The sequence below is a fragment of the Anolis sagrei genome, chromosome X (assembly GCF_037176765.1).
Source record: "Anolis sagrei isolate rAnoSag1 chromosome X, rAnoSag1.mat, whole genome shotgun sequence".
Taxonomy (NCBI): domain Eukaryota; kingdom Metazoa; phylum Chordata; class Lepidosauria; order Squamata; family Dactyloidae; genus Anolis; species Anolis sagrei.
The window spans coordinates 85,945,005-85,960,097 of record NC_090034.1 but is presented as its reverse complement, the minus strand read 5'-3'; the positions used below and the strand labels follow the sequence as shown (position 1 = coordinate 85,960,097).

At 47.2% G+C, this 15,093-nt stretch overlaps 1 protein-coding gene across 2 annotated transcripts in view; it reads left to right on the top strand.

Annotated features, from left to right (window-relative positions):
• The first annotated feature begins 412 nt into the window (after positions 1-412).
• The window catches only part of GRIK3 (glutamate ionotropic receptor kainate type subunit 3), a 252,343-nt gene continuing 237,662 nt past the window's right edge, over positions 413-15,093 (top strand). The window contains exon 1 of one of the 2 annotated variants that reach the window (XM_060784032.2): positions 413-1,199. In XM_060784032.2, the coding sequence (XP_060640015.2) occupies positions 1,013-1,199 (187 nt within the window). In that variant the 5' untranslated portion in view covers positions 413-1,012. The remainder of the gene's footprint in view (positions 1,200-15,093) is intronic. The other variant, XM_060784031.2, reaches the window with a different exon arrangement.

Sequence of the window (15,093 nt, the reverse complement as noted above, 5' to 3'; positions counted from 1 at the left end):
GAGTAGGAGAGGAAGGAGGGAAAGAAAGAGAGAGATAGGAGGGAAGGACAGCGAAAGACAGTGAAGGAAAAAGAAAAGAGTGATCGGGAGAGAGAGAAGGAAAGAAGGAGGGAAGGAGAGCCAGAGAAAGACAGAAGATAGAGGAGGAGGGAGAGAAGGAGAGAAAGAGAGGGAGAAGGAGGGGAAAAAATAAAGAGACAGGAGGGAGGGACACAGAGAGAAAGAGGGATAGAGTAGGAGAGGAAGGAGGGAAAGAAAGAGAGGGAGAGGAGGGAAGGACACAGAGAGAAAGAGGGATAGAGTAGGAGAGGAAGGAGGGAAAGAAAGAGAGAGAGAGGAGGGAAGGACACAGAGAGAAAGAGGGATAGAGTAGGAGAGGAAGGAGGGAAAGAAAGAGAGAGATAAGAGGGAAGGACAGCGAAAGAAAAAGAAAGGAGTGATCGGGAGAGAGAGAAGGAAAGAAGGAGGGAAGGAGAGCCAGAGAAAGACAGAAGATAGAGGAGGAGGGAGAGGAGGAGAGAAAGAGAGGGAGAAGGAGGGAAGGAAAGAGAGAGAAAGGAGGGAAGGTGGGAAAGGACCCTCCGGAGCGCCGTCGTTGGGCTCCTTCTCTTCGGGGCTTCGATCCCCCGCTCGCTCACTCGCTCGCTCGCTCCCTGCCAGGCGGTCCGGCGCCGGGAGGGAGCGCTGCCGCCTCTCCGGTCGCGGCGAAAGAGAGAAGAAAGAGAGGAGAGAGAGAGAGAGAGAGGGAAGAGAGCGCTGGCGGCAGAGGGAACGTCTCCTTTTCCCTTCCCATCCCTTCCCTGTCGGTGCTCCGTCCGCCCTTCCTCTCTCTTCCTCCCGGCTGCCAGCATGAGCCTCCCGGACCCCCCTCCTCCCCCTCCCCGTGCCCCTGCCCCCCTCCCCTTCGCCTTCCTCCTCCTCCGCTCCTCCTCCTCCTCCTCCTCCTTCTCTTCCTCCTCCTCCTCCTCTTCCCGGGAGCCGGAGGTGTAGAGCCGCGCCTCGCCTGCTCAGGATGCGGCGGACCTGCCGGGTCCCGCGACCGAGGCTCCTGGACCGAAGCGGGTCCTCTTCCTCCTCCTCTTCTTCCTCTTCTTCTTCCTCGTCTTCGGGCTTCTCCTCCTCTTCCTCGGGGCTCTTCGTGGCTCTGCTCTGGCTCCAGGCGGCCCCCTGCCTCGCCATGCCCCATGTCATCCGCATCGGTGAGAGAGAGACTCCGGATGGGGCCGAGGGGGGAGGGGAGGGGAGGGGGGAAGGAAGAAAAGGGGAGGGAGGGTCTTCAGGGGGTCCCAATATAAAGGAATGTGTGTATATTATTGAGGGGAAGGGTCCCCAGTGCTTGGAGTTTTTGGTTCTTTGCGCCTTGGATTTTTTTGTGGTGTCAGGAGCGACTTGAGAAACTGCAAGTCGCTTCTGGTGTGAGAGAATTGGCCGTCTGCAAGGACGTTGCCCAGGGGACATTGCCCGGATGTTTGGATGTTTTACTCATTTCTCTCATTTCCCCGCATGGGGAGCTGGAGCTGACAGAGGGAGCTCACCCGCGCTCTCCCCAAATTCGAACCTCCGACCTGTCTGTCTTCCGTCCTGCCTGCACAAGGGTTTAACCCATGGTGCCACTGGGGCTCCTGGTACGCCCTGGATGAAAGTGGTTTGGGATATTTGGGGGGGGGGAAGGAAGTTCAAAGGAGCCCCCCTCCTCAATCTGGTGTGTGTTCTTTTGGGGGGCACTAGGGCAGAAAGCGGGGAGAGAAGCGCTTTCCAAAAGCAGCAAACCAAGGCTTTTTTGAGGGGGGGGGGAGTGTATCCCAACTCCTTTCTGTTTCATTGTACCCCACAATAATGCCTCTGCCTTTGAGCTTTAAAGGGACTGCCAGAGGGTCTCCACTTGCCCCCTACTCCCCTTAAGGGAATATTTGGAGACTACTCTCTCTCCCATCTTCCATCCCTACTTTCTAGCTTTATTCTCCCACTTTTCCGAAGTCTCACTCTTTTGGACTCAAACTTGGCTCTCCTGCTGCGGACCTCACAACCTGTGAGGATGCCTGCCATGGATGCAGGCGAAACGTCAGGAGAGAATGCTTCTCTCTGGGAATATTTCGAGGCACATCTTAAAAGTCAGAGGTTGCATCCCAGAGTGGCTGCTGTCCCGTCCCAGAGGACTCTCCATTGGAAATCCCCCTCCCTTTCCCCTCAATCTCCCAAAGGCACAGAGCCCTTTTCCGTCTTCCACTTGGAAGGCAGGAACAGGACGGAGGAGGAGAGTCACTTTGATGGGTTGTTGTGAGTTTTCCAGGCTGTATGACCATGTTCAAGATGCATTCTCTCCTGACGTTTCGCCTGCATCTGTGGCAGGCATCCTCAGAGGTTGCATATCCTCAGAGGCTGCGCGACAACCCAGTGATTCCAGCCATGAAAGCCTTCCACAGTATAGTTAGAGGTTGCACAGCCTCTGTGGATGCTTGTCATAGATGCAGGCAAAATGTCAGGAGAGAATGCTTCTGGAACACAGCCATATAGCCCGGGAAACTCACTAGTGATTCTGGCCATGAAAGCCTTCAACAACACAGTCACTTTGATGGCTTCCCCGCCCCAAATCTGTATCCTCCCCCTTGTGCAACCTCTGAGGATGCCTTTCATAGATGCAGGTGAAACATCAGGAGAGAATGCTTCTGGAAGATAGAAAACTCATAACAACTCAGTGATTCCATCCATGAAAGCCTTTGACAATACGGTCACTTTGATGGCTTCCCCACCCCAAAATAGTATCCTCCCCAAAACAGTATCCTTGTCATAGATGCAGACGAAACGACAGGAGAGAATGCTTCTGGAATACGGCAATACAGCCTGGAAAACTCACAACAACCCAGTGATTCTGGCCATGAAAGTTTTTGACAATAGGGTCACTTTGATGGCTTCCCTGCCCCAAAATAGTAGCCTCCCCCTTGTGCAACCTTTGAAAATGCCTGTCATAGATGCAGGCGAAACGTCAGGAGAGAATGCTTCTGGAACACGGCAGTACAGCCCAGAAAACTCACAACAACCCAGTGATTCTGGCCATGAAAGTGTTCGACAATACAGTCACTTTGGTGGCTTTCCCACACCAAAACAGTATCCTCCCCCCCATCTTCCGGTCCCTTTTGCACCCCTCTTTGGTACCCAAATGCTTTGAGATAGAAATGGGATGTTTTGTCTGGACTGGTGGGACCTCTCTTAGTCCCTATGGATGTGGTTTGTGACGAGTATATTCAATTCTTCAAATTCAGGAGGGAGGGTCTCCTGTGTAAGAAGAACCTCCAGAGACCCTTGGTTCTGGTTTTCCTCTTGTTTTGGGAGGGGAGAGGATGCCCCCCCCCCCAAGTCTCTCCAAACTGAACACAGATTGGAGGGGGAGAAAGCTATGAGTAGAAAGGGAGCCCTGCTGGGTTCTGGCCTCCTCTGCCCTTTTGCCAGCCCAGAGGCAGATGGGAGCAGTCCATGGGCCAGGTTAGGTTGCTTCCCTTCTTCCCTGCATCCTCTGTCAAGCCGTCCCCAGCCCACTATTGCTCTCCTACGCTGGCCCAGCCATGCCACGCGGGACTTGGCACAGAGAAGGAGCCTGGTCTTGGCAGCGCTCCACAGCAGCAGCAGATGTGCGGGGTCTTCTCTCCAGGGAGGGCTTGGTTTTGCATCCTCTCCTCCCCAAAGGCAGTGTGGTGATAGCTATGGAAAGCAAGGCAGTAGGCACCCACAACCTGCAAAAGTGGGTCCTTTGGAGGCTGTCCCTTGTTATGTTTCAGGCAAACGGGCACAACTTGTGTGTTTTCGGTGAAACGTCTGCCAAATTGCAAGGGAAGAAAAGCAATGTGGGGATGAATGTGAATCTGGAAGCGGTCCAGCTGGCCTGGGCCCAAAGGATCCGTGCCACTTGCGTGCATTTGTTGCATTTTTATTTCATTCCTTGGGGTGGGGTTGGCCATTTGCAGAGGCCTCTTTGCCTGGCAGCACATTTCAAGCTCAATGGCTGTTTGGAGGCTGCTTTTCAGGGGCAGAATCGCGGCATCATAGACCCTCCACTCCTTCTTTTGCTGTTTGGCTTTTGGAAACAAGCCCTGGCTTAGCTGCCTCTCCTTCCTTGCAAAGTGACATTTCCTGGGTGCAAAAAGGCATCTAAAATAAACTCTTGCAGGCAGAAGAACTCACTGCTTGCAAGAACCCTGGTCTTTACATTCTATTTCGGATGGATTATTTCTGCAAGAATGTTCAAGCTCTCCTATGTCTATGCTAAATTGCAAGACTGTGATATATAACCATTCCTATATATATGTGTGTGTGTATATATATCTGTGTTTGTGCACGAGACAAAGAATAATTTGTCTTTTTCAATTTTGCTGGATGGTTTTCAATGGTTGCTTCTTTTTCTTTTAAGAAAATGTTTCTATGGAGCCTATGAGCTGTGCCTATATATATATATATATATATATATATATATATATATATATATATATCCCTCAGTTGGAAAAGTGTATGTACTCAGATCTGTGTAAACCTTGCCTTCGGAAAATGCCAAATGAGCGAAGGGAGTTAAAGGAAGGTGAGGCGGTGACAGGAGAATTTGTAGCAGCCACAGCAATTTCTGGTTCAGATGAAAGTCAACAGAGCTTTTCCGGGCCGTGAGTCTGTCACCTTTCCTTTCCAAGGGAAGGCAACACTTTTCTTCCCCCGGCTTCCTTTCATTTAATTCCTCTGGAAACAGTTGACTTATGCATGTCAGGTTTTGCAATAAACTGGGAAGTGTTCTCTAAAATATATAACTCAGAGGAGCTTCTTGGGTTTTGCCTCGTAGATGGATGCAAGGTTTTCGTCCTTATTAACAGATTGAAGGAATGAGAGAGGGATTTGTTGTTCTGTGAAGCACTGGTGATCCTTCTTTTTCCCTTTTGCTGAAACCATGGTTTTCCTCTCCAAAGAGACAAATATCCCCGTTCTTTTCCTGAAGCCCTTCCGAGTTGAAAGCAATCTGCTTTAATCTGTATTTCATGCAAACGAAGTACGAGGCTGATGATCTTCGCTGGAACATCTTCAAGTTTCCCGGTGCAGTTGTCATGTAATTTTTTCCCCTCTGTCTTCTTGAGTGCAATTCATTATGCCGAGCGTAAATGTCATAGCAGTCACAGCAGTGGCAAAGCAGTGCCGGGGCGAGTCTGGAGTGGAGCGCATCATGGAGTGTGCTTTTGGGTGTCACTGAGCAAAGTGTGGCTCTTTGGGTTGACCCTTCATTGGCACATGAGCTCCTTCCACCTTTATCCTTAAGCACTTGTTTCTCATTCTTCTCCATTTGAGCAGCTTTCCTGAAAATGCAGCCCTTGGTTCCCCGCTTTGCTTGCTTTTCAGCCTTGTGGCACATGGTGACCTCCAAGACCTCTGGGAACAATGCAAAAAGAAGGGGCAACTGCCTTTGATTTGTGTAGAGCCAATGGGGCCTTCCCAGTGCTCTTTGCATGGAAGCCTCAATTAAAATCCCACCTTGTTGAAGCAGGTCAAATATTTGTAGAGCCTGGACAACTCAGGAGGGGAAGAAGAAGTTGTCGAAGCCATTGTTTGCTCTCTCTCTCTCTCTCTGCTTTGCAAGAGATGCGTGGTGTCTTTTTGTAGAGGTCTCCCGTGTCTCTCAGGACTTTGTCCGCCCTCCTCCTTGAGTCTGTCGTATTGCACTGTGTCTATGTGTGTCTCCGTGTGTGTTGGCTTGAATGGGCAAAGCCAATGTGCGGGGGCTGGACTGGCACTGTGCCGCAGCGTAGCCTCACGTTGTGGCCCCAAAGGGCTCCTGCAGACGAAAACACGTTGCCCTTTTTTGCATTGCTGGCTTGCCTTGTCTTTGTGCAGCTATTTGCAGGAAAGAAGGCCCCTTCTTCAATGGGAGCGTGCCGTCATTGCGATGCCAGCCAGAAACAGGGTGTGGATTTGGCTTCTGGCACTGGAAAGAACTGGGGCAAAGGCCACCATTTGGGTTTTTGGAACCAACTGGTCGGAATAAGAGACGTATTATGCAGGTCTGGGATTGAGTAGAGGAAAGAAACAGAAGAGGTTGTGGCATTAATTGTTTGGGTAGAACGCCAGAGGCACAAAAAAAGCAGTGCCAAAATAAAACCACGCATTGATTATTTTCCAGAAACAAATTCAATTCATAATTATCGTCCTTTGAGAGGGAGGCTTATTTTGCACAGGACTTATTTGGCTGTTTTTATTTCCCTTCCAGAACTGTCATTTTTCATTCCCGGCGCCATCTCTCTTTCTTTCTACCCCTCCTTCAGGAATTTAACAGCTTTCCCCCTTATAATAATCTCACTATGGGAGACTGTCCGGTTGCACCTGCTTAATATTGTTCTGTGATTGAACCAGTAGGGAAAAGAGTCAAATATTGTTTGATTTGGCTTGTATTCTGTGAAAGGTGAGGTTGGAAGGAGCAAAATGGGAAGGTGGAAAGTTTCTAGAGGGCTCCGAAAGGGAATGGTTTGAAAACCAGAAAAATGGCGCTGTGTATTTTTGGATATCAGTCCCTGATCCTGAGCAGCTGGGAACCGATCCACCAAACTGGCTCTTTCCAATTTGCAGCCAAAAGTACTGCTAGATCCAATGCCCCACTAGAAATCCAGATCAATGCCTTGAAGGAGATCTACCCAGTTCCCAATTTGTGAAAGCAGAATTGGCAATGGATGGCATAGTACTGCAATTGGGAGGGAAGCATTTGCAAGAATTGGATGATCCTGGTGGCTAATTCCCTAGGATTCAGAAGCATTTCAACTCCTGCAAATACAATGAAATGCAAGCCTGTTTGCACTCAGGCCAACCTAACAATAGAAGATTTGTGTCTGGTTGAGTGTAAAACAATGAAAGACCTGACAGGGTTGAGGATGTGATAATGCTTCAAATGTGACTTGAATGGAGATGCATATGTTCTCCATCTCTCTCTGTGGGGTTCCCTTCTTGGCATATAGTGGAGTGATTGGATTTGCCTTTTTGCATCTCCTATTGTTAAGTTGGCCTGAGAGCAAACAGTGGGGCAAGAGAGCCTTGCAGGGAATGATTTCATGAAAGATTTTTTTGACTTAGTCATACACCATATGGAGCTGTTGTGCGTATGTCTCTCTCTCTTTCTGTTTGTGGGAACGGACCAGTCAAGTTGGGAAAGATGGACTTGAGGAAAGATCAGAAAAAAATACATGAAGATACAACCCTTTAATAACAGAAGAGGAAGCAAAGGCATTGGAATGCAAACCTGTTTGCATTCGGGCCAGCTTCACAATAGAAAGTGCAAAAGCAGATGTGCTTTTGCACCTTCTATTGTGAAGTTGGCTTGAGGGCAAAGGCTGGCATTGAATGATATAATGAGTAATTTTTATTAGCTGCTTTGAGACTTGTTAAGCAAAGGAAGCAGAATAATAATAATAGGCCACCTTACTTGGATCTGTACACATTATTCAAAAATACATCATACAGTCCTAGACGCTTGGGAAATGTTCAACTTGTGATTTTGTGATACGAAATCCGGCATATATATCTTGTTTGCTTTGACATACTGTGTTTTTGTGTCAGAATAATAATAATAATAATAATAGTGTATTGTGAGTTTTCCAGGTGGTATGGCTATGTTCCAGAAGCATTCTCTCCTGACATTTCACCAGAGGACCTCACAACCCCTGAGGATGCCTGCCTTAGATGGAGGTGAAACATCAGGAGAGAATGCTTCTGGATCATGGAGCCCCCGGTGGCGCAGTGGGTTAAGCCCCTGTGCCAGCAGGACTGAAGACCGACAGGTCACAGGTTCGAATCCGGGGAGAGGCGGATGAGCTCCCTCTATCAGCTCCAGCTCCTCATGCGGGGACATGAGAGAAGCCTCCCACAAGGATGATAAAACATCAAATCATCCGGGTGTCCCCTGGGCAACATCCTTGCAGATGGCCAATTCTCTCACACCAGAAGCGACTTGCAGTTTCTCAGGTCGCTCCTGACACGACAAAAAAAAAAATGGCCATACAGCCCAGAAAACTCACAACAACCCAGTGATTCCGGCCATGAAAGCCTTTGACAATACGATGTATTGTACTTAGTTGTATTTCAGATGCAAGATGGTTCCTTTTGGCAGAACCCATCGGCGTCTTTGTTTCTCTTTGCCTGCTCTAAAAGAGGGATGCAAACTCCAGATAGGCTTGGGATGGACATAATGTCTTTCCTCTCTTTTGTAGCCAGGGTATAATATGATACAACCCAGATGTTGGATGGCTGTGTTCCCATTCATAGGTTGCAGCCGTGCTAGAAATTCTGAGGACTGAAGACAAAATTGTGTCAGATTAATTGCTCGCAGCCTTGTATGTTGGGAGGAGAATGGGATAAAAATAAAGCGAATCCAAATGTTGTTTGGGGATACACAGTTCTTGTTTGGCGAGGCAGTGCCCCATTCCATAGAGACCCAGAACTACACCTGTTACATTGTCCCATGATATAACTGCCTGAAATGTCTGCATGACCAAAGTGCCCTATGCTTTCTCCCTGTAGCGCAACCTGGGTGAGGTTGGACTGGGACCCTGGGCCTCCTTGAATGGGCCTCACAGAGGTCCTTTCTGTCTAATCTTCTGTGCTGCCTCTCAATGTCTTTGTATTACTTGGTGCCAATGCCTTTTCCCTGTTTCCTTCTCACTTTGCATTGCTGTGGCTGTGTCCCGTCCCCCTCCTTCTCCGTTTCCTCCCCTGGGAAGTGCTTTGTAACAAGTCTCCTTGACGTGCGAATGTATTAGCCGCCGCCGCGTTCCTTCGTGCCCACCTGGCAGGCTAACCCACTTCATCTTGCACTTTTTAACATGACAGCTCTTAAGCTGCTGTTATGTTAATAATGCCAAATGGGAGAGGTGTCGGGCTTTGTGCCTGTCTGCTGCTTCGGATGTGTTGCAAACTCTGCAGAAGGTGCCAAAGGGGAAGGTGGCATTTGAGACGCAGGGAGCCGGCAGAGGGCTCTCACTTTCGAAGTCTCTCCAGATGCAAGTATTCACTCCTCTGCCACCATTTCTCAAGAAGGCCTGTGGTCTAATTTGGCAGGATTGTATTCCGCATCATCCCCTTTCATGCCCCCCATAGACTCAAACCAACATGTATTCAGATGTATCTTGATGAAGATACACAGAAAATCCCACTGTGCATAGTAAATCCCATGCTTTATGCAATGCTTCGATGTAATCCCAAACGATCGTTTATTCCCCGTATTCTTTTTCTGTATCTGGGGGTGGAAAAAGGGGGGTGTTTAATGTCAGCAACTGGATTTGTTTTATTTCCTCTAGCAAACAAATGCTTTCTCCCCCACGCCCTCCGCCTTGCAACTGATCCCAGCCCTGGGAAACAAAGATAATATCCATAGTTACACAAAGTGCAATTCAGAAGACGGAGAAAAGATGCTCAGAGTTTTTCATTTTTTAAATGCTTTTCAGGTCGGTTTGCCAGCTGGATCCTCTGCTGAGCTGGAGGGATATGACGGAGGAGAGGCTTCCTGATAAAGTCCTTTGCATTTAATATGTGTGGGATCTCCTCCAAAGCACCTTGGAAGCCTTTCCAGGGGAATGAAAGGCCCTCCTTTCTGCTCCTGGGGTTTTATGTGTTTCCGTGCAACTTGTTTTCAGTCCATATGCTCAACTTGTCTACTATGTTGAAAATGGCGGTTGGTTGGACAGTGTTGGGTCTTGCAGTTGTGTCAGGTTCCTTTATAGAAGCCATTGGATACTTGTGTTTGATAGAGAATGCCTATATTCATTTAAAGCAGTGTTTTTCAACCTTCCTAATGTTGTGACCCCTTAATACAATTCCTCATGTTGTGGTGACCACAACCATAAAATTAGTTTCATGGCTATTTTTATTGTAATTTGGTACCTGTTATGAATCGTAATGTAAATATCTGATGTGCAGGATGTATTTTCATTCACTGGACCAAATTTGGCACAAATACCTGATACGCCCAATTTTGAATATTGAGGGGGGTGAGCGGGTGGGTGATTTTGTCATTTGGGTGTTGTAGTTGCTGGGATTTACAGTTCACCTACAATCAAAGAGCATTCTGAACTCCACCAACAATGGAATTGAACCAAACTTGGCACACAGAACTCCCATGACCAACGGAAAATACTGGGAGGGTTTGGTGGGCATTGACCTTGAATTTGGGAGTTGTAGTTCACCTACATCCAGAGAGCACTGTAGACTCAAACAATGATGGATCTGGACCAAACTTGGCATGAATATACAATATGGCCAAATGTGAATGCTGGTGGACTTTGGGGGAAGTAGACCTTGACATTTGGGAGTTGTAGTTGCTGGGATTTATAATTCACCTACAAAATACTGGGAGGGTTTGGTGGGCATTGACCTTGGGTTTGGGAGTTGTAGTTCACCTACATCCAGAGAGCACTGTAGACTCAAACAATGATGGATCTGGACTAAACTTGGCATGAATATACAATATGGCCAAATGTGAATGCTGATGGACTTTGGGGGAAGTAGACCTTGACATTTGGGAGTTGTAGTTGCTGGGATTTATAATTCACCTACAAAATACTGGGAGGGTTTGGTGGGCATTGACCTTGGGTTTGGGAGTTGTAGTTCACCTACATCCAGAGAGCACTGTAGACTCAAACAATGATGGATCTGGAATAAACTTGGCAGAATATACAATATGGCCAAATGTGAATGCTGGTGGACTTTGGGGGAAGTAGACCTTGACATTTGGGAGTTGTAGTTGCTGGGATTTATAATTCACCTACAATCAAAGAGCATTCTGAACCCCACCAATGATAGAATTATGCAAACATCCCACACAGAACCCCTATGCCTTGAAGGACTTGCTTCAGTCTTGCATGCTCTCCCTCATCCACACAGGCGCACCATGCTGCCATGCGCCGAGCATACCTGCTCGCCCTTTCCTGCTTGGAGTCTCAGAAATAGCCCTCATCTTGGCTGAGAGGCTGGATAATCATAGTGGAGGAGGGCTTTTCATGGCAGGATTCGCCATCCTTTTCCAGAAACAAAGAAAAGGACAGGCAGAGAGATCTTCAGCCTTCTTTGCCAAAGAGGTCCCCAAGATCATCAGAAATATGGTTTCTGATGGTCTTTGACGACCCCCTCTGAAAACCCCTTGTGACCCCCTAGGTGTCCTGACCCCTAGGTTGAGAAGCAATTGCTGTTCATTGCAATTGTGTTATGTGTGTGGTTGCTTGCTGCACATTAATGCATATGTGCACTTGGTTGTGCATTTGTTTGTCTGTTTGCTGTCTCACTTCAGTTGTGCACTATTTTTATCCAACACCGAAATTGTGTTGCAAATTGCTAAGGAGTTCCACTTGCAGAGGAAAGATCTTGCAGGTTTGAATCCAGAGTTGAAAAGATCTCTTCAAGGTGCTGAAATCCTATCCAGCCCAAGTAGTACAGCAGGGCTTTGAGAGATCTCCCAAAATCTGTGTTAAAACCTGTACTGGATTTACTGCCCCACTGACTAGTTCTAGGAGCCAGTGAAGTGGTTTTCTGCTGTGACCAGTTCCATTTTGGGCAAAGAATGGGGTCCCTGCTCATGCAACTCAACTTTCCTTTATTATTATTAGACAAGGTCAACTTACTGGTTTGTCTGGAAAAGAAAGAGCATGAGGCCACCCTTTCCTGATTTATCCTTTGCCATAATGTGTGTGTGTGTGAGAGAGAGAAAAGTAATCTCAAGCAATGCTTCCAAAGACGCCAAAGCGGATCGCAATGAGGAGTGCAACGCCTGATGCAGGGCTGTGTATTTTCCCGTTTAATAAATAGACGGCTGTCATCTTTTGTCTGCCCCAATAAAATACCAAATAAAACATGCAACAAGCCACAAGCTGAGCGGAGCAAGAGAGTTCCATCGGGAACTGGGCGGCTGGCTTTCCTGCAACAATAAAAGGGGGATCTTGAGTCTTCGGGGATCCCATTGCGGAGGCAGCCTTCGCAGCAATCCCTTTCGGTCTCAGCAGAAGAGCCTGCTTCTCTCTGGCAGGAAAGGTCGGCAGGCCAGGGTTTGGTCTTGGTGGCACCTTAGTCACTGTCTTATTCATTTACTCCCCAAGAGCTGCATTTTACCAGATCTCTTTGGGTGATAAAAGAATGAGATTCTGCTCTGGAGGTCTCTAAGCTCCAAAGATCTTGAGTTTTCTATGTTTTCAAATAACCACAATAACAAATGGCGGAGGACAATAGTAAAGGACAGAGAAAGAAACGGAACTCTGTGACTTGTGTGTAGGGCAGAAGTTCAAACGATTTGCCATTCATACTTCCTTGCACAAACATTGACTCTGGGGAGCTTTGGAAGAGGACTACCAAAGATACTGGAGGCCCAATGCAATGACTTAGGGAACACTGTGGCTTAGGCTGCTTTGGGAGACAAAAAGCAGGATGTAAACATATAATAATAATCATCATCATCATAATCATCATAATAATCATACAATCAAAGAGTTGGAAGAGACCTCATGGGCCATCCAGTCCAACCCCCTACCAAGAAGCAGGAATATTGCATTCAAATAACCTCTGTTTAAAAGCTTCCAAAGAAGGAGCCTCCACCACGCTCTGGGGCAGAGAGTTCCACTGCTGAACAGCTCTCACAGTCAGGAAGTTCTTCCTCATGTTCAGATGGAATCTCCTTTCTTGTAGTTTGAAGCCATTGTTCTGCATCCTAGTCTCCAGGGAAGCAGAAAACAATAAGGGAGGTTATTAAAGCACTCTTGAAAAGTGTGGTCCTTGACATAAAGTGCTGGCAAGGATGTAGACCTTGACTTACAAAGGTTTATACACACCAGTCTCTTGTAGCAGCCGTGATCATAAAGTGCTTTTTTGTGTGCCAGGGGTGACTTGAGAAACGCTTCTGGTGTGAGAGAATTGGCCATCTGCGAGGGTGTTGCCCAATGGATGCCCAGATGTTTTGCCAACCTGTAGGAGGTTTCTCTCATGTCCTTGCATGAGAAGCTGGAGCTGACAGATGGGAGCTCACCCTGTTGCCCGGATTAACGCAATAAGAGTTGGGATGTTATAGTAGAGCATAAGTAGTCAATCTGTTCAGACCTAAATTCCAAGCAAGGTTGAGACAGGTGTTTGAAGTTCTTCCACCTCTGATGTTGCTACTACTTTGTCTCCTTCTTCTTCTTCTCCCTCTCCCTCTCCTCCTTCTCCTTCTGTTGATAGTGGTACCAACATGTCAGGAGAAAGGTTTTTGGCCCACAACATTTACAAGGGAGCAGCTGAATGGGAAAATGGCAAAGGAGGAAAGAAGGTTGGGCTGGGCTTAAAGGGCAGGAAGAGATGGGAAGGGCCCATGCAATGGAGAAAGATGGAGGGGAACCAGGGTTTGGTTCCTCCCATCGACACAAGAACAGCAGAATTAGGAAGGGCTCAAAGGCAGACTTGGAAAAAGAAAAGGGGGCAAAGAAGGAAGGCGCCAGAAGGGAATGAAGGAAAGATGAGGGACACGAGTTACAGTACATGACATAGGTAGATAGATAAAATTCCAAATGCCTTTTGCGTGCAAGTTCTGCCATAAAAAAATCATGTCTTTCAGCATCTCTGGTTGAAAACACAGCAGAGCGGTCTAAATATAGCAGCTGTCCCTCTGCTCACACATTGGCTCTTCCCTTTGAGTTGAAAGCGAGAGATTTGGGATCTCAGTGCTTCAAGGGGATCCAGAAGGAAGGAGGCTGCCCACGAGGAGACTCCAAAGGGCTCCGTTGGAGTTGATATGAATGGACTTGCATCTATCTTTGACCCAAAACTTGGAACCAAGGCTGCTTACACAACTTATTCAGACAAAACTATGCAAAGATAGAAAGGGAAACACGCAAGCATACATTGTTAACATGCAATTCAATCAGTTGTGGCATTACAACTATTTAAAAGAAATATACAAAAAAAGCAAAAATATGTTTTGAAGCTTTACACTATGAATGGTCCTTGAAGTCATTCATAGCTGTTTATTGGAATGGATGAGTTTTCAGCCCCACATCTTGGAGTCAGACACAGGGAAGGTACTTTCCCATAATCCTGTTGAGTGCCTGGAGCCATTTCTACTGATAATAATAATAATAATAATAATAATAATAATGGATTACATTATCAGCTGCTGCAAGAAGATCGTGCAGACAGTCTATAAGCAGAGGCATAATTCTGTCGCTCAGATGATCATCTGGAACTTGTGCCACAAATACTATCTGCCTCTGACAAAAAACTGGTGGGATAATTGGTTACACAAAATGAGCATGTCGAACTACTCTGGGGCTCCAAAATTCAGAATGACAAGAGTTTTGGAGCACAATACTCCTGACTTCATGATCGTGGGAAAAAACAAAATATGGATCGTCAGTGTTGGAATCCCAGGCAACAGCAGAATTGATGACAAGCAACTGGAAAAGCTTACGTGATATGAGGGTTTAAAGATAGAATTACAAAGACTCTGGCACAAGCCAGTAAAGGTGGTCCCAGTGGTGATCGGCACACTGGGTGCAGTGCCAAAAGACCTTGGCTTGCACTTAAAAACAATTGGAACTGACAAAATTACCAGCTGCAAAAGGCCACCCTACTGAGATCTGCACGCATTATTTGCCAATAAATCACATAGTTCTAGTCACTTGGGAAGTGTCCAACCAGGCCCGTAGCCAGGATTTTGATTGGGCAGGGGGGCTGAGTTTGATTCGGGGGGGGGGGGGGTGCTGAGTCTGAGTGAAAGAGGGTCTACCCTAGCAAACCTTTTGTATTGTTACCCCAATGCCCCCATGCATATGAGATATATTGAGCATGGTGATCAGATCATGATATGAATAAACATAACAGTCTAAATAATGTACCAGTAAGGCCTTCTCACGGACCACCATGAGACTCTCGGGGGGGGGGGGGGCTGAAGCCCCCAAAGCCCCCCTCCCCAGCAACATGCCTGTGTCCAACGTGTGATCAAATACAAGAAACGGCATCGTGATCTTATTTGCTATGCACTACTCTTGTTGTGTATCTAACAACAACAACAATTTATTTGTTGAAGCTCAAGGAAGGGAACAACACAGTTAAAACACTTGGGCATAAAACATA